Source organism: Peromyscus leucopus, chromosome 23, assembly GCF_004664715.2.
Source record: "Peromyscus leucopus breed LL Stock chromosome 23, UCI_PerLeu_2.1, whole genome shotgun sequence".
Taxonomy (NCBI): Eukaryota; Metazoa; Chordata; class Mammalia; order Rodentia; family Cricetidae; genus Peromyscus; species Peromyscus leucopus.
Genome location: NC_051082.1, coordinates 36,836,143 through 36,855,243, shown reverse-complemented (window position 1 = coordinate 36,855,243; position 19,101 = coordinate 36,836,143). Strand labels below are relative to the sequence as shown.

The window sequence follows — 19,101 nt, the reverse complement described above, 5'->3', positions numbered from 1 at the left end:
ATTTAATAGAGCTGGCAAGATGGCTTGGTGGGAAAAGATGCTGCCCATCAAGCCTGACGATATGAGTTAGATCCTGGGATGCACATGTTGGAAGAGACCCAACTCTCAGAAGCTGCCCTCTAACCTACACCACACACACACACACACACACACACACACACACACACACACACACATACATGCACGCACGTGCACGCGGAGACAGAGACAGAGAATGGATAGATAGATAAATGTAAGAAAAATGAGAAAAATATCAGGAGCTGGAGAGATAGCTTGGCTGCTCTTCCAGAGAACCCAAGGTGAATTCCAGCACCCACATTGAGGTTCACAATGGTCTGTAACTTCAACTGCAGGAGATCATTGTCCTTTTCTTGCCTCTACAGGCATTGTATGCATATGGTGCATATACATACAAGCAGGCAAAACACCTATACACATTAAATAAAAGCCTTTTTGTTTGTTTTGTCTTAAGAATTCAATCTTTGCTAATTCACATTTAGGATTACTACACAGCTGGGTGTGGTGGTGCAAGCCAGTAATTCCAGCATTTGCCAGACTAAAGTATAAGGACTGTAAGTTTGAGAATTATGTGCCTGGGCTACATAAGAGCCTATCTGTGGGGAGGGGAAGGTATAGGTGCTTCTGTGAGGCAGGTTAACCAATGAAACTGAATTATCATATCCTACAAAGCACTGCATTTGTCTGTATGTATTATGGCACTAAGAATGGAACCCAAGGCCTCACCTCTCCAGCCAGTCCCTGTGTGATCCAGGAAAGCACTCTACTGCTGTGCTGTGTCCTCAACATGTTTTTTTGTTTGTTTGTTTGTTTGTTTTGTTTTCAGATATGTCTCTTAGCTTCTTTAAGAAGAATAATCAGATACATAAGACTGCTGCTGTCCCAAATGTTTAAAGCTTAGCATCTTAGGGACCGACCACCTTCTGGGGATATCATCTCATAGTAAGATAGCCACTGGTCCTGTCCCCAGTTTTCTGCAGTGAAGGCTGCCTTCTTCAAAGGATGAAGTCCCATAAGACCATGCTTTATTGCAGCCACATAGCTCATGTCTACAACCACAGCTAGCACGGCCACTTTACAGAATCTTTGCTTGATGGCAGTATTCTCAAAATCCAAAATAGCATGGCAGTATCAAAATAGCAAAAACCAGAGCTACTTTAGAGCAAGATGTGCCCATTTACATTGAACTGATGGAAGACTAGACCCCAGTCAGCCAGGTCTCAATTTTTCTTTCCTTTTCTGTGCCAGAACTAACAAGTGTCTTTCTACATCATTTATAAAGAAGAGGTTTGAAGTTCTTTCTCTTAGAGCAACTTGCTTGCTGACATGTCTGGGCACTGTCAGTGGTTAGTCATTGTCAAGTACAGCCAGAATTGTAGTTCACCCACCTACAAGCCTGCCTCTAACATTGTTGCTGTCTCAGAGTTGGAGATGTCACTCATTTGGTTGGCTGCTTGCCTAGTATGCACGAATCACACCTTTAATCAGTAACACTTGGGAGGTGGAGGCAGGAGGATGGGAAGTTCAAGGTCATTTTCAACTACTTATTGAGTTGGAGGCCAGCTTACCTGAGTCTCTCAAAACACAAAAAATAAGACTAGCCATTGAACTGGTTCTTGGGCAATCCGTGCTCAGACGGATCCTCCCCTGAAGGTTTTGCCCTTTCTTAGCTTTTTTTTTTTTTGTTTGTTTGTTTTGTTTTGTTTTTTAATGAATGTCTTTGTGTATGAGTCTTTTGCTTACTGTGCTACAAAAAACAACCAACCAACCCATCATTGAGATGTCTCTTGGACTATCCCAACTCTGTACGGAATCTTTGCCGTTTTGTAGAATCCTTAATTTTATGTATTTAGGTAGGTGTTTTGCCGGCATATGTCTACCTGCCACATGTCTGCCTGGTGCCCTTGGAGCCCCAGGAACTGGGGTTACAGGTGGTTGTGAGCCACCAAGTGGGTGCTGAGAATTGAACCCAAACCCTCTGCCCTTTCGTAGTCGTACCCGACCACAGATGGTCTCACAAAAGTGCCTTCCTCCCTGAGTCTCTACCAGAGGATTACCTATCCTAACTCGGCCCCCTCGCAGGCTGGATCACAGAGTTCGTGGGCAGGAGCACGTCCCTTTTCAGGCCCCACCTCATCTCAGAAGACCAATCAACAGCTTCTTCCTTCTATATCCCCACCCCTCTCCACGCCCGATTTTCCCAGGCTGGTGCTTCTTTAGGCCGTCGCAGCTGATGACGCTATCGAGGCGCGACGCAGGAAGGTCACACGGGCTCTTCCAACATGGCGGCGGCAGCTCTGCGGGGCGGCTGGTGCCGCTGTCCGCGGGTGAGCAGACGCGTGGGGCTATAGGGCAGAATTAGGGGTTTAGACACTCAGCTTTCGAGACCTCCTTCTCTTCAGTCCCTGATCTCTCGTGGCTTCCCCTGTGGGTTCCACGGCTGGGTTGGGCTTGGGTCATTGGGTCAGCCGATGCTTGGGCAGGGAGCAGGGAACGAGGCCTGAGGGCGGGAACCGATTCCCCACCCCTTCCCCGGCAACAAGCGGCAATGCGCTGACCTGCCCGGGAACTTGTCACCTCTCACTCTTCGGTGGAGCTGATCCCACGTGCACGAGGAGTCCCTGGTGGTTGGGGAGGTGGTTCCCCGTGAAGAAAACATAGCCAGATGAAAGTTGTTTTCTTTAAAGTGATGGTCACAGTTCGCGTTTGAATGTCCAATTCTCTGCGGAGAGTGTTTCCAAACGCTCAGCGTGGAAGTGCGGGAGATAATTCATGCCCTGGATAAGACTCTTGGCTTAGGTCAATGGCCTTTCATACACACTCACAATTTAGTTTTTTTATACTGTTGTTGCTTGACTCTGTTTCATTATGGTAAGGAATCTGAAACTCAGAAACGTTAAGCAACCTGCTCATAGCCCCATAGCTAGTCTAAAGCCCAGATCAGTATGATTCTATCGCTGACTGTTAAGAGGAAGGAAAATGTAAAACAAGTTATTTACACTCCCAAGAGCTCTACCTTCAGTAACTATAGGCATACTGGCACTTGTACACGTTTGGACCTTGAGAGCTTATTTGGAGGATCTACCTGGAGAGCACAGCAATGCGTATATGCTTGAGCAAGGAAAGGTCATCTGCTTTGACTAAGTGTGCAGCTTCAGGAAGAACACACATGGAGCTGTAAGTGAGGAAGGGAGAGAAAAAAAAAAGAGACTAGCTAGCTACATCATATGAATGAACCCTGACAGATAGTGGGGGTGACAAATGATGGAGCCTGATCTCCTTCACTTCTGCACCTGTATAAGTTTGAGGTGTCACTAGTGATTACACAGCTAGGAAGAAATGGAGAAGAGGAATACATAAAATGAAAAGTGGTTCTGGTAGGTCATTTAGTTTCAGTGCAGCCATGCTGGACTCAGCTGCACACAGCTACAAGTTCATCATTTGGTAGAAGAAAGGGACTTTCTCATGATGTTACCTCGTTCTTTGCCCAGGTGGACTCTGCATTTAGAACCTTTGACCAGGACATTATAAGTTTATTCCATGGTTTTCCCTGGACCAAGAATTTATTGGTTTGTCTCTGAAAGTTCATGTCTGTAAGTTTTTGGAGATCAGCAAAAGTGAAGTGAACTTAACTAAAGATTGGGCTGTACGCTACATTTTATACTACTCTCGTTGTTTCCTGCTACCTATCTATCTATGTTCTCCCAAGTTTCAGAGGTGGGAATAGGTCCTGGAGATGCAGTTGCAACATATTCTCTTTCTGCCTAATTCCAATGGTTTCTCAGATTTTACAATGGTTGCATATTAGCTAACAGCAGGCATGAAGTCAAGGTCAGCAAATGACTCACAAATGACCTTCAGAGTCACCCATTTTTTCTGAATGAATTTTTCTCTTTTCTTAACCAATTAGAGGTGCCTAGGCAGCGGAGTACAATTTCTCTCCAGCCACAATCTACCCCATGGTTCAAGCTACCAGATAAGCCGGCCACGAGGAGAGCTGACACTGGTGAGTGACTCAGGATGCCAACAAGCAGACTCAACAGAGGTCTGGAACAAGAAAATCATGCCAACACAGTCACTTCAGGAAGAGTTCTGTGTTCTGGGCCTTCAGAGGTACAAAGAGCAGTAGACCTTGTTTCTAGATGTCCTCAGATATGCTTGGTCAGCCTCCTATTTTATTTTCCCAGCAACAAGGCACTCTTACTTCATAGAGTAATACATCCAGTTAGCTCTGATGGCTAGAAAAAGCATCCTGTATGAACTTACCTTCTCCCTCTCTATGTGTGGGTTCCTCACCAAGCTTGGTTATTTTAAGTATTGGAAAAGAGTCACTCCATCATTCCTTGGGTCTCATTGTGTCCTGGTCACTACTTCTCTTAGTGTGTCATGACTGAGGCAGGTAGCCTCAAATGTGCTTGCTGGCAAGAGCCTCTCCTCAGCTTCTTCCTGATCCTGTCCTGCAGCTCTTCTAGGTGTGGGACAGGTCCCAGTAACTCCTGCCCACTACTGCTCTCTCTTAGGGTCGACAAGAGCCAGGGAGGCAGTCGGCCTTCGACCCTGGGGCAAGCCTAACATGCATCAACCACACATGGCCACTCCTGTTGACATTCTCTTCACTGTTCCTTAAACTTTCGTTTTAAAGATAGGAGTCATGTAGCTCAGGCTATCTTCTGTGTAACTGAGAATCACCTTGAACTCCTTGATCCTCTTGCTTCCCTCTCCTAAGTGCTGCAATTACAGGTCTGCACCACAGTGGCCTTGTTTTGGTATCTTACTTTTGACAGACTTTATCTTTTAGAGCAGTTTTAGCTTTACAGAAAATGAAATGAGCTGGGAACGTGGCTCAGTTGCTAGAATGCTTTCCTAACATGAACAGCCCTGGGTTCTGTCCCCAGCACAGCACACACTAGACATAGAGGTGCACAGTTGTCATCCCAGCACTCTGGAGGTGGAAGGACCGGGAGTTCATGGTCATCCTTAGCTACTTAGCAAGTTAGAGACCAATCTAGGCTACATGAGACCCTATAAATAATAAATAGATTGGACCAGGCTTCATGGTGCATGCTTTTAATCCTAGCACTCAGGAGGCAGAGGCAGTCAGATCTCTGTAAGTTACTCTCCACCCCCACAACAAACAAGCAAAATTAACTAATAAAAATTTAACAAAAAGTACAGAGGCTTCTCTCTAGCCTCTTTCTCCCCTTTCCTGCTTACAGGTCCTTGTTAGTCATGTTTCCCATTGTGGGTGACATTGTTACAATCGATGAACCAGAGTGAATATATTGTTAAAATCTGAAATCTGGTTACATCAGGCTCATTTCTATGTTATGCATTTCTGTGAGGTTATAACAAGTAGATAAGGATTTGTCTCTCATTGTAGAGAGACTACAGAACAGTTTTACTAACTAGGCATGGTGGTGTACATCTGTAATCCCTAGCCCTTGAGAGGTGGAGGCAGGAACATCAGAAGTTCAGCTACATAACAAGTTCAAGACCAGCTCCCAGACCCTATCTCAGAACAGTCCCTCTGCATAAACAGTAAGAACAGGGCCTGGTGAGATGACTCAGTGGATAAAAGTACTTGCTATACACGCCTCAGGACTTGAGTTCGGTCCCTGTAACCCACTCACAAGTTTCTTCTGATTTCCTCCACGCAGAAGCCATGGTCTTTGTCATCAAACAGCGTCACTGCCCCAAGGATGCTCTGGGCTGCACTTGTTCGTTCTTCGATCCCTTAGACCCTCTGATAGCCATTAGCACTGTGCTGTCTCCATAGTTTTGCCCTTTTCAGAATGTCATTCTGGTGACTCACAAGGTTTGTGGCCTCTTCATACAGCTGTGTATCAGTCGGTTAGTTGTATGTAACAATATTACCTCCAACCAGGGGATGCACTTACAGCCCAGGAAATACAGAAGAAACTGTGTTCACTGGCTCGCTTAGACTAATGCTTAGCAGGACTCCCTCCCTGACCAGGGAACGGCACCATCCACTGTGGGCTGAGCCATCCTACCTTAATTATCAATCAAGGCACCCCCCTCCCCCAACAGGCCAATCTGATCCAGACAGCCCCTTAGTTGAGATTCCTTTTTCTGATTACAATGACAAGTAACTGGTAGCGTCTGACACAGTGTCAGTAGTGGCTACACTGTAATTTTAGGGACTAATTAAAGGAAAACAAATTTCTATGTGTTCAGTTTTTTGTTTTGTTTTGTTTTGTTTTCCTGAGACAAGGTCTTACTTACTATGTAACCTTGGGTAGCCTGGAACTGGAACTTGTGATGTAGACCAAGCTGGCCTCAAACTCAGGATCCAAGCCAGCTTTAACCTCAAAATCTTCCTACATCAGCCTCTGTTGTTGTGTTAAATTTATTTATTTATTTTACATTGGAGAATAGTATGTTCCGTGGCATGCATGTAGAGGTCAGAGAACAACTTAGAGGTCTCAGAGATAGAACTTAGGCATCAATCTTTTTTTTTTTTTTTTTTTGGTTTTTCGAGACAGGGTTTCTCTGTGTAGCTTTGTGCCTTTACTGGAACTCACTTGGTAGCCCAGGCCGGCCTCGAACTCACAGAGATCCGCTTGGCTCTACCTCCCGAGTGCTGAGATTAAAGGCGTGCACCACCACCGCCTGGCAAGATTTATTTTTTTATTATGTATATAGAAGAGGGCGCCAGATCTCATTATAGATGGTTGTGAGCCATTACATGGGTGCTGGGAATTGAACTCAGGACCTCTGGAAGAGCAGTCAGTGCTCTTAACCTCTGAGCCATCTCTCCAGCCCGGCATCAGTCTTTGGAGTGCTAGGATTACAGGATGTGCAACTACACCTGGTGGCTCGGAAGCTTTGTTTTTAACTATACAACTGTATAAGCCCATTTTCGTGCAAGTGTGTAACAACTGACTTTTAGCATGTTCCTCCCCACAATACCCTTCCTTTTCTTTTTTCTTTTCTTTTCTTTTTTTTTTTTTAAGGATTTTTTTATTATGTATGCAGTATTCTGCTTGCGTGTATGCCTGCAGGCCAGAAGAGGGCACCAGATCTCATTACAGATGGTTTTGAACCACCATGTAGTTGCTGGGAATTGAACTCAGGACCTCTGAAAGAGCAGCCAGTGCTCTTAACCACTGAGCCATCTCCTCAGCCTAGCCTTCCTTTTCTTGAGCCTCCCACTAGTTCCTTTTGTTCCCCAGCTTTGATTGTACTTCCGTATCATCTGTATACATACAACTTGATGTATCTATAAAATCTCACACCGACAACTGAGCAAGTGCACAAGTATTTGTCTGAGTGTAACTTAAATTCACTTAATATGATTATCTCCAATTTTCCAGAAGACCACATAACTTTATTTATTTATTTATCTATTTATTTATTGTTGGTTTTTTGAGACAGGGTTTCTCTGTGTAACTCTGGGTGTCCTGAAACTTACTTTGTAGACCAGACTGGCCTTGAACTCAGAGATCCGCCTTCCTCTGCCTCCCACTGCTGAGATTAAAGGCATGTGCCACCACACCCAACTATGACTTTATTCTTTATGGCTCAAAACAAAACAAAACAAACCTCCATCCTCTTTGTGCATATTCCTATTGTTGGACACCTAGTTTGGTTCCTTATCTTACATACTGTGGCTAGTGTGGTAATGGACATTGGTATATGAGTGTTTATTTTTGACTTGTTGATAACATCAATAGATATGAACCTGTGGACATGTAGGGCTTACTGTGGTGGCTTATCATGGGTATTTCTGTAACTCAAATTTTGTTTAAATAAAGAAACATCTATTCACTGCTAAATACCGCTGTTACAGAAGGGAGGAAATTGGGGACCCAGTGGTAACAGATGTTACCTTGTGTACCTTTCCAGCTTCTAAACTTTCCCTCTTTTCAATTTTACATTCTTTCTAGACCAAATCCTATTCTTCTGGGAACAGAAAAGGTTTTTTGTCAGGCTTGGTAGATAACATCAAGCAAGAATTAGCCAAAAACAAAGAGATGAAAGAAAGTATAAAAAAGTTCCGAGACGAGGCAAAGAAGTTAGAAGAGTCAGATGCCCTCCAGGAAGCCAGAAGAAAATACGTGAGTACCTCAGTCCTGTCTTTATTCCCTGGACCAGGGCGCCTGGGAAGGTGGTGATGTCACAGCACTGATTCAGAGGTAGTAGGACAGGGACAGTCTGCCTAGGCTTCCTGGCCTTGCAGAGTGGCACAGTGTGGCACTGTGATTAGCCAGTGCAGGAATGGACATAGAGTTTGCCAAGCCTGTGCGTTAGCATGTAAGAGATACTGGATCATCTGTGGCACTGTAGATAGATAGCACAGCGTGGTCATAAGAGTTATCACTTTGGGGAGATATCCAATGCATGCCAGATTGACTTGTGCATCTTGTGACTCATGACAGCTTGGGCTATAATGGTAATAAGAAGTGGGTCACAGTGCTGGTGTGATTTACTGTTTGCGCTGTCTCTTCTTGTGTGTGTGGTACGTGTTCATGTTGTAGGTGTGCACATTTGTACATGTGAAGGCCAGAGGACAGTGGCAGGTGTCTTTCTTGACTGGTAGCTACCTTATCTTTTGACATAGGGTCTTTCACTAAGCCTGTAGCTCATTGATTTGGCTAGGCTAGCTGGCCAACATTGAGCATTAGGGATCCACCTGTCTCTGATGCCTTCACCATCCCTCCTTCTCCAACCCTGGACTAATGAGCACACGCCTGTCTCAGCTTTTTGATTTTTACATATGTTCGGAGATGAAAGGTTTTCATGCTTGTTTAGCAGGCACTATATGCACTGGGCTACCTCTTAGCCTGATGACTCCCTGATGTCTCTTGAACAGCCATCAAGTGCTGGCCAGTGGGCCTGGTCTTAGCATTTTTGTGCCATGCCCATGGCCTGGGTCCCTCTGCATTCTGTTCTGTTGATCCCCACCAGTCCCCAGCAAGGCCTTTTCCTTCTGTGTATTCCCAAGCTATTTATTTGGATGACACTCCTTGTGTGGCTTCAGCCTGGTGGAAGGTGGCCTTGTCCCATCAGTAAAGGATGAGTTATCTGGGAACAGAGCATTCCAGGGACCCAAGATTGAGCCATGGAAGTCAAATGGCATCGCTGAGTAGTGGTTGGCAGGAACATCTCTTGCCAGTCAGAGAAAGACCCAGGGCTTGGGGATTCCGTGCTCTGGAGGTGGCTGCCAAGGGGGTTGAGGCTGCTGTGCAATAAGAGCCCTCAGGATGGGCGGGCATGGGGTTGGAGCCCTTCACAGAGTTTCAGCAGCCAGGAAGATGATCCTGGAGACCTTTGGTTGGATGGCCAAGTTCACTGTTGGATCCAAATAAACAGAGGCAATTCTTTGACCCTAGAAAACCATCGAGTCAGAAACTGTGCGTACGAGTGAAGCGATAAAGAAGAAGCTTGGGGAGTTGACAGGGACAGTGAAGGAGGTAAGGCCCGAGGCTGACCTGACAGCTGGGGTAACGGAGGGGCTTCAAGAGCTTGGGGCCCTGAATGCCACTGGCACTCACAAGATGTAAGTGTTTAAGTTAGCCTGGGACGAGAATAGAAGGTAAAGTGGGGGTTTCTGTTCTTCAGGGCTGAAAATAGAAGGGAGGGACACTGCAACCCAGGTGGGGAGGGGGGTACAGGCCCCTCCTAGAACGTCAGCATTCCGTACTGGCTTAGGCATCCTCTTCTCACTTTGGCTAGTTGTTTCCTTAGAATCCCTTGGCTGGGAAGTCCCATTCCATTCCTACTCCAGGGAGAATCCTGATGTGCAGGGGTGAAGTGCAGTATTACTCTCGAGACTGTGTTATAGTCCTGTGCGACATCCTCCCCTCTGTCTCTGTCTCAGTAGAGTCTTGACGAGGTCAGTAAGAGTGACCTTGGCCGGAAGATCAAGGAGGGGGTAGAAGAGGCTGCCAGGACAGCCAAGCAGTCAGCAGAGTCCGTGTCCAAGGGCGGGGAGAAGCTGGGCAAGACAGCAGCCTTCAAAGCCATCTCGCAGGTGAGTGAGCCTGGCCCAGGCCAGGCATGGGCAGGGACCCCCTAGGCTGGTGGCCCTCAGTGACCATGGGCCTGCTCTCCCCTGCAGGGTGTAGAGTCCGTGAAGAAAGAGATTGATGAGAGCGTGCTAGGACAGACGGGGCCCTACCGCCGGCCTGAGCGGCTCCGGAAAAGGACAGAGTTTGCTGGAGCAAAGTTGAAAGAAAACAAAGTGTTCGAGGCTAATGAGTAGGTCCCAGACAGTGGTCCTGGCCACCTGGGGTCTGTTTCCAGGGTCCTCTGGGATGTGCCTGTCTATCTAAGTCTGTTTCTCTTCTCGGGGTTCCTGACTCCCTCCAGAGAACTGGGGAATGAGGGAGGGGCGGGGCAGGAGGAAGGAATGGTGGAGTGGAAGCCTCTGGGTGTGAAGCCATCCTCTGCTGCCCATCCAGTGGTCTCAGGACCGTGCAGGGCCTGGGGCTCTGCAGTTGACTCTGGCTACCTGCCTTCTCCCCCAGGGAAGCGCTAGGAGTTGTGCTACACAAGGACTCCAAGTGGTACCAGCAGTGGAAGGACTTCAAAGACAACAATGTGGTGTTCAACCGTGAGTGTGGCTGGCCGGCCTGCTGGGGACTGGGCAGCACCGGGGTCGCAGATGCTGGCCAGGCACTACACAGAGCTCCACTTTACAGAAGAAGGGATGGGATCACCTAAGGCTGCACACCTCCTTAGGGCCCCCAGCCCATCTAGCTGTAGATTCTGTCACTAAGACACTAGGTGATCACCCCTCCGAGAATAGTTAGGGTGTCAGGAGCCCTGGGATTGACAGAGGTGGTGGGACTGGTCTTCACTTTTCAGCCAGGCACAAGATTTCTCCAGCAGCTGAGCAGGAGAGCCACTGGCTACATACCTTGGTTCCTTCTCCTGTGAGGACTACTAGAGGCCTGTTTCCATTGTAGTGGAGGCAACAGCCAGCAGGGGTGGCATCCCAGATTTTGCACAGCCCCTTTGGGGCTGTAGCTGAGTGTCTGCATTTTTGCAGGTAGGTGGATAGCTAATCCACATGCTAAGATGAGGAAGGTTGAGGCCCACAGTTGGCTTGCCTAGATCCGACCCATGTCAAGAAGGGGAGTCTTGCAGGGAGTTCCCAGGAGCTGGAGTCAGGGCCTCCTCTAAGTCCTGTGCGTCCTCCGTAGGCTTCTTTGAGATGAAGATGAAGTATGATGAGAGTGACAATGTTCTCATCCGGGCATCCCGGGCCTTAACCGACAAAGTCACCGACGTGCTGGGTGAGTGTGGCTTCAGGTCCTTCCTGTCTGCCGTGGCTGCAGCCAGGGGTGGAAGGTAGGCCCTAACCCGAGGGCTCATCTCCCTGCAGGTGGCCTTTTCTCCAAGACAGAAATGTCAGAGGTGCTCACGGAGATCCTGAGAGTAGACCCAACCTTTGACAAGGACCGCTTTCTTCGACAGTGTGAGAGTGACATCATCCCCAACATCCTAGAGGTGCGAGCCATGCTGCAGCCGAGCTGGGGCCCTGGCCCGCTGGACACTTCTCCCCATTGGGGTGGCACCCTAGGACTGAGTCTCGATTACCTCAGGGGAACCAAATTGCTCAGGCTGTTTTCTGAGCAGATACTTGCTCCTGGGCCGCTTAGCTGACTGCTGCTGCACCCTAGGTTATGTCTCTTACCTTTCCCCACCTACAGAGGCCTGTGCCCCACCTATGGCAGGCCTCTCAAAAGTGGGCACTAGCCCTCAATCTGTACTCTGTCCTGGCTCCAGTGATGGTCACTGTGGGGCAGGATAGCTCCAGAATGGGTTTCTCTCTGTCTTTGTGGTCTGACAGTCATATCTCTTGTCCCTGAAGCTCTGCACTATGCCTTCTGATACAGTTTTCCTGGAGCCATCTGGGGACAGCCCAAGGGCCCTGGCTTTTTGGGCATCAGGGAGAAGCAGACAGCCACAGCATTTGTGTTCAGACCCGTGGTGCCCTGGCCAGACCAGAGCTGAGGTCTGTAGCCACTGTCTCTGGCAGTCCTGACATTCATACTCAGTTGTTCTTGCCTCTTTGGTTTGTAAGCTAGGAGGTCATGTCTTGGCTGTCTTTACCTCTCGGAAGCACCCAGAATGTGGCAGGATCTGGGGCAGCCCTACAGGAAAGAAAGCCCACCAACCCCAGGCCTACTCTTCCCACTCACCTCCATGTGCTTCATCCTGTCCTCTCTGCAGCTTCTCAGCTCCTTCTCACTCGGGCAGCACTGGGAGGAGGTGGGAAGGGAGCGAGCGAGTGAGCGCCAGGGAGCGAACGAGCACCAAGAACAGCAGGTGTTAGTTACCCAGGCAGCCTCTCGGGGATGTGCCCCAGCTGATTGTTGCTTTCTCTCGGGTACCTCCCTCCCGCTTCCCTCTGCAGCCTGCCTCATTCCTAGCTGCCCAGAGCCTGGTCCTCGGGGAGGTAGAGTTGGAAGACCGCTCCTCCACTGTGCAGGCTCCCCTGCTGTCCCTGCATTTCCTTGTCCTGCACCCAGAAGACCAGAGCTGTGAACATTAATGCAGGGACTTGCCCCCTCCACCCGGGACATCCACAGCGGCCTGCCACCTGACCCAGCCTCCCTCTCTTCCCCAGGCCTAAGCGAATGGGCAGGAGTCCAGGGGTCTCCAGGAAAGGCTGCTGCCAAAGACTGTTGTCAAGCATCTGCTGCAAAAGCCCACTCACCTTCTCATGCTTGTTTTCCCTTTTCCCTATTTAGGCCATGATTTCTGGGGAGCTTGACATTCTCAAAGACTGGTGCTACGAAGCTGTGAGTACTGCTTTTATCATTTTAGTCAAATGGCAAAGCAAAAAAAAAAAAAGTCAGAAGGGCTGGGGATGCCTCAGGCCAGACATTTTCCCAGCATGTGTGTTGTCTTGGGTTCCATCCCCAGCCCTGCAAAGATAAATAAATAAGTAGCATGGAAGTCTGCTTGGGGGACTCTGACCTGTGTCCAGTGGGAGAGAGGGCCTCGTGTCTGATACACTTGGTTCCCACAGAGCCCAGCGGCCCATCCAGCTCTCCTCTCTTCTGTGTGTGATGCACAGGTACCCAGAGGTCAGGCACGGAGTCTTCAGCTGGAAGTTAGAAATGTCAGAAATGATCCCTTCTCTGTTTGGTGCCTGATGCAAAGCCTGATCCACAGCTGCCAGTCTCCTTGCTCCCCTTTCTCTACCTGAACCTTCTGACTCCTCATCATAAACTAATTGTAGTGATAGTCTGTTTTTTATGTGGTTGGTACTGAGGCCTCATGAGTGCATGAAGCAAGGTTCTACTATTGAACTATATTTTCAGCTTTGTAAATTGATGGGGGGAGTGTCATGTGGCATATGTATCTGTATTTGGTGTGTGGGTGTGTATGCATGTTTACATGGTGTGTGTGTGTGTGTGTGTGTGTGTGTGTGTGTCTGTGTATGTGTATGTGTATGTGCATGTGCGTGGACGCAGGCACATGCATCTGGAGGCTTAAAGACTGATGAAGGTTGATGATAATCATTCACCACCTTGTGTGGAGCCAGAGTCTTCCCTGAGTGCAGAGCTTGCTGTTTCAGCTGGCCTGGCTAGGCAGCTTGTCCAGGGGTTCCCTGTTTCCACCCATTGGGCTCTGGACTTAGAAAGCCTCCACCCCGTCCATGTGTTATGTGGGTTCTGGGATCCAGACTCCACTCCTCAGGCTTGCACAGAAAGTGCGTTACCAGCGGAGCCGTCCCCCAGCACGCATAAACTAGTTTTGATTAAAGAGAATTGCAAAAATGATTTATGCCATGGATTGATATGAGATTTCCAGTGTGGCCTGTTGTCTCTTTTCTGTCCTTGTTCAAGTGGCTATGACTAGGACCCCATGTAAGATGGCCTGGAATGTGCAGGTTGGGGGCCTCAAGTTCAGAAGGAGGATAGAAGAGGTCACTTGAATGTTCGAAGTTACCCTGGCACTCCTGAGCCCCACACAAAGGTGCCCCTCGTGGTGAATGTGGGAGTTAACTGTGAATACTGAAGTATAATGTGTCCCAGCAGGTCCTCCCTCTAATAAGATAATGTAACACAGACCAAAACAGAAGTATGGTTAGACTTCCCGCCCGAGGACGGACACCATGTCCTGAGGATGCCCCAGCTGCTTCCCGGAGTCAGGGCTCAGAATCCCAGGGTCACTGTCAGAGCAGGCTGTGGGGAGGCCAGCATCTTTCCCAGGAGCACATGCCGTCTGCTCACTCCTGGCAGCCTCCCTGTCCCCATGGAACTCCTGCTTTCGTCTGGTCTGGTCAGGCCACCTCACCTCACCCTGCTGGCTTCTGGCTGTCTCTCCAGGCAGGGTTGTGGGGTTTTTGCTTTGTTTTGTTTCCTCCAGCTTCTTTGTGTGAAGCAATCTAGGGCCCTTTTTTTGGCTCATCCAATTCTGCACCCAGCTCACAAACAGCTTGGGAAAAGCAGAGATTTGTCAGGTTTTCTTTTGAAATACTCCCCTGCACGGTGACTAAGCCATCGGGCATTTGGGAGAGGAGCTGCCGTCAGTCGGAGTCGTCCTCCCTCCTTGTCCCCCTCCTCCTTTGGAACCACAAAGTTGTGGCTGATCCTCTGCCCGAGAATGGCCTGGTGCCCCCAGAACACAGCTGGAATTCTAGTTGCTTCCGATGAGGTGTTTTTAAAATGTTGTCTTAAAGAAGTCCATGGTTCTGCAGGGGCATAGCTCTGTTTTATAGTGCTGGCCTAACATGCCGGAAGCCCTGGGTTTGACACTCCACACTGCATACACTGGGTGGTGGAGACATATGCTTACCATCCCACATCTGAAAAGATGTTCAGAGTCATCTTTCGCTACATGGAATTCAAGGCTATCTTGGGCTATATGAAACTCGTCTCTATAGCAACAGACAGCGGAAACCCACCAGGTGGGGTTGGCACTGTTGTGTGTGTGTGTGTGTGTGTGTGTGTGTGTGTGTGTGTGTGTGATGTACATGTATGCTTGTGCCGTGATGCATTTGTAGAGGTCCTAGAACAATCTCGAGCATTGACCCTCGTCCTCTGTCGTGTGTGGGACAGGGTCTCTTGTTCACCACTGTGTGTACACCAGGCTAGCTGTCCCAAGAGCTTCTAGAGATTTCTCCTGTCCCTACCTCTTGTCTCACTGCAGGAGTGCTGGGATTACAGACGAGTGCTGCTGTGCCCAGCTTTACATGGGTTACGGAGATTTGAACTCACACTTGTGCAGCAAGTGCTTAAGCTACTGAGCCACTTGCCCAGCCCAGCACTGCCGTTTCCCCTGCCCCCTTTAAGTAGATGCCTACAAAGCCTTTTCTATCCTCGCTACCTCCAAGCTCAGTGAAACTGCTCTCTAGCATGTGGCCAAATGTCCCTGAGGCTCTTGGGACAGTGGAGAGTGGCACCTCGGATGTTCTATGAGAGAGGGCACTCAAGCAGAAAGTTCCAGAGCAGCCCACAGATTGGGACCAATCCTAGAAAAGACATCTGATTCCAGGCCAGGATTCTAGGGGAGGTGAATCTGGGAGCAGTAGCGATTGGCCAAGAGTCCGTCCACCTGCTTACCCTGGGAGTGTCCTTTGGATGATGCTGTGGAATTACCTACTACACTGATTAATACTGCTCCCACTTTGGAATATGGCTCTTTCCATAATGAGAAGCAAGTGTTCAGTTCTGGCCAGCGAAGAGAGGCATCTTTCTGGGCTTGGACTTGTTTGTTCTCTTGGCTTCTGCTCCTCCAACTTGTGGGGCCTGTGAACATGGCACGACCTCTGGGTGTGTTCCAGCCTCCATCGGGGACTGACCACATGGGCCCGTTGCCTCTCGTTGCAGACCTACAGCCAGCTGGCCCACCCTATCCAGCAAGCCAAGGCTCTGGGCTTCCAGTTCCACTCCCGAATCCTGGACATCAGCAACGTGGACGTAAGTCACCCAAGGAAAGGGGTGGTCAGCGTGAAGCCCCAGCTGACATAACCAATTAAACGAGGCCAGGCCTGCTGGTTCCCACTACTCAAGGCAGTGAAGCTCTTGAGTTCAAGGTCTGCTTGGGCTACAGAGTGAGTTCCAGGCTAATCTGGATAATAATGACACTATTTCAAAAGAAAAAGTAAAAAGAGGCCTAGGATATAGCTCAGTGGTAAAGTTCTGACCTAGTATATGTAAGACCCTGGGGTTGAATTCCTAGTACAACAACAAACAAAAATGTATGGCCTGCCTCATGAAGCTTTTCATGTTTCTGTGGTTGGAGTACAAGTGCTCCCCAGCTAAATGATGTGTCTTAAATTAGTTGGTGTTTGGTTGGTTTGCAGGGGTGGGATGAGGGGACTGGGGACTGAATCAAGGGCCTTGATTCAGTAGATTCCTATAGTAGGAAGTGCTCTGTCGATGAGCTATACTTGGGCCCTTTCTCTGTGTCTGTCTGTCTGTCTGTCTGTCTGTCTCTGTCTCTGTCTCTCTCTAGACAGGGTAGCACTCTGTAGCACTAGCTGGCCAGGAACTTATTATATAGACCAGGCTGACCTCAAACTCACACTCATTGCTTCTGCCTCCTAAGTGCTTGGATTAAAGGCCTGGGCCACCATGCTAGAGGTTTTGTTTGTTTATTTTCTTTTGTTTTTAACTTCTTGATGGTGCAAAAGTGATTATTGCATAGTAGTGAATTTGGTTGAAACCATACTTCAGATTTTACTCAAAATTCTGTCAGGTCTGAGAAGATGGCTCCATGGGTAAGAGCACTTGCTGTAAAGGCAAGAGATGTTGAATTTAAAAAGCCAGGCTTGGCTATTCATGCTTATAACCCCAGACATTTATGTGGAAACAAGCAGGCTCTGGGAGATTGCTGGCCGGCCAGCCTGGCTAAGATGTTAAGTGTAAGGTTCAGTAAGAGACCCCATCTCAAAAAGAAGGTGGAAAGCAGTAGAGGAAGATCCTGTTGCCCTCCTCTGATCTTTATTTGTGTGCACGTATTAGCACACATACTACTCACATACAAATGACAAATAAAAAGGAAAATTTTGTGCAGTAAGCCAGACATGGTGGCACACACCATAATTCCAGCACTCTGGAAGTTGAAGCGGGAGGATCCCAAAAGTTCAAGGACAATCTGGGTTAAATAATTAAACCGTATTTCAAAAAAAAAAAAAAAAAATCCCATATAACAGCTTTATTATAAAATAGGTTTGTTGGTTGGATGTGATAGTCCTAGCATTTGAAGGCCGAGGCAGTGGAATTCAGGGCCATTTATAACAATTTGTGACCAAGTTCAAGACCAGCCTGGGTTACTCAAGTCATGTCAAAATCAAAATGGGCTTTGTATTAGATAATTTTGCTCATGTGAAGACCAACTTCCTTGCTAGGATGCATATTACATCTAGTATTTTAGTGAGTTTTCGATATTTTCTGTTTGGGGGGGAATTGTAGACAGGACTTCTCTGTGTAGCTCTGGCTGTCCTAGAACTCACTCTGTAGACCAGGCTGGCCTTGAACTCACAGAGATCCTCCTGCCTCTGCCTCTCCAGTGCTGGGATTAAAGGCGTGCCCACCACCAAGCCTAGTCAGTGATATTTTCAAGTGGGTTTGTCAGGACACCCTCACCCTACATCCAGGAGCACCTGTGCTGTTGGGCCCTGGTGAGCGTGGCCAAGGCCTCAGGGCCCTTGAGCCCCACTGCAGTGGCGTTCCTGCCTCTGCAGCATGGCCTAACGGGCAGCTGAGCTTCAGTCACAGACTTCTTCCCTGGTGGGAGCTGCAGGCAAAGCAGTGCCAACTTCTTGCCCTCCCCCACCCCCAGTCTGGGAACAGGGAAGTTCCACAGTGAAGGCCTGGTCTTGTCTATGAGAAGGAACCCAAAGTGGCGGAGGGGTACCGTGCTTTTATCAGGACAAGGTGTCAGCCCTCTTTCCTACAGGGTGCAGCTTCGGGGCTTTTCATCTCCAGGGTAGTAGGAGGGTACGCTGTTCTGAGGCCCGTGCTTCTCTGTTGCCTGCAGCTGGCCATGGGCAAGATGATGGAGCAGGGCCCTGTGCTGATCGTCACCTTTCAGGCTCAGTTGGTGATGGTGATCAAGAACCCCAAAGACGAGGTGGTTGAGGGTGACCCGGTGAGTGGGGATTGAGGGAATGGAGGTTTGGGACAGCTCCTCACACAGAAAGCCCTGTGCATCCCTGCCCAGCTCAGACCCCAGCTTGGAGTCAGGAGGGTTCTGGAATTTAAGAGAAACAGCTAGGAGCTGGGACCTTTGTGAAGTCAGAGGATCTGCCATCTTATCTGAGCAGTGACCAGAGCCAGCAGCCCCAGGCACCCCTCCCTGCCCCCTCCCAGAGTGTCCTTGCCTCCCTCAGAAGCCTCCCCTGTACACCCACCAAGCCTGGCCCTCACTCTGCCGGGTCTCCACAGGACAAGGTGCTACGCATGATGTACGTGTGGGCACTCTGCAGAGACCAGGAAGAGCTCAACCCTTACGCTGCCTGGCGCCTCCTGGACATCTCAGCTTCCAGCACAGAACAGATACTCTGAGGGCGGGCGGGCGGCAGCCGAGTCTAGGCAGCTGAGGAGCTAGAGCATCGTGGGACAGAGTCTCCCTGAGGCAGCTTGGCACAAGACGATGTATGGCCCCTGCCGCAAGTTCTTCAGGGCAGCTGTGAAACCAGCTGGACAACAAACGGGATGGAGGTGCCTCGCAGGGTTGGGATGTTCCCCAGAATGCTACAGGGGGGCTGCTAGTGTCAAGAGGCCCCAGCCCAGGAACCTGTGGGCGGTGGGGTGAGGCCTGGCCTGCTGTTCTAAGTAGTCCGCTGGCATTGCCTGCCAGGCCACTCACTTTAGGTCCTTTTTTTTTTTCTTTTTAATCAATGCTCTTACTTCCTGTACATAAGCCTAAGATCTGGACATAATAAAACACCAAAGCGCAGAAGAGCCATTTGAACAGTCTGAAGTGTCCGTCTCTGCTGGGAAGGCTGGGACCGAGGGCTTGTCATAGAGAGACCTTCAAGGTCAGGGGAGGATTGTAGCCAGCTAGGGTGCCGCCGCCTTCTCAGTCCAGGACCCTGCCCTCTTCTGGGGAGAATAACCACCCTAGCTATCTGGGGTCTCTGTTGAATTGGGG

The 19,101-nt window shown here is 49.0% G+C and overlaps 1 protein-coding gene across 1 annotated transcript; it reads left to right on the top strand.

Moving 5' to 3' along the window:
* Positions 1–2,239: 2,239 nt before the first annotated feature.
* Positions 2,240–18,913, top strand: Timm44 (translocase of inner mitochondrial membrane 44). Its single transcript, XM_028860709.2, has 13 exons — positions 2,240–2,345; positions 3,929–4,024; positions 7,926–8,096; positions 9,372–9,452; positions 9,863–10,012; positions 10,100–10,239; positions 10,509–10,594; positions 11,187–11,279; positions 11,369–11,493; positions 12,741–12,791; positions 15,831–15,920; positions 17,986–18,096; positions 18,393–18,913. The coding sequence occupies exons 1-13, from the start codon at positions 2,301–2,303 to the stop codon at positions 18,510–18,512; spliced, it is 1,359 nt and encodes a 452-aa protein (XP_028716542.1). The 5' UTR covers positions 2,240–2,300; the 3' UTR covers positions 18,513–18,913.
* Positions 18,914–19,101: the final 188 nt, after the last annotated feature.

What these genes read in the sequence shown, in the direction of transcription:
- Timm44 (XM_028860709.2), top strand. Translation starts at nt 2,301, where the DNA reads ATGGCGGCGGCAGCTCTGCGGGGCGGCTGGTGCCGCTGTCCGCGG. An exon ending in TGACAGGGACAGTGAAGGAG is followed by an intron (nt 9,453 to 9,862) that starts GTAAGGCCCGAG and finishes CTGTCTCAGTAG; the next exon opens with AGTCTTGACGAGGTCAGTAA. An exon ending in TGGACATCAGCAACGTGGAC is followed by an intron (nt 15,921 to 17,985) that starts GTAAGTCACCCA and finishes TGTTGCCTGCAG; the next exon opens with CTGGCCATGGGCAAGATGAT.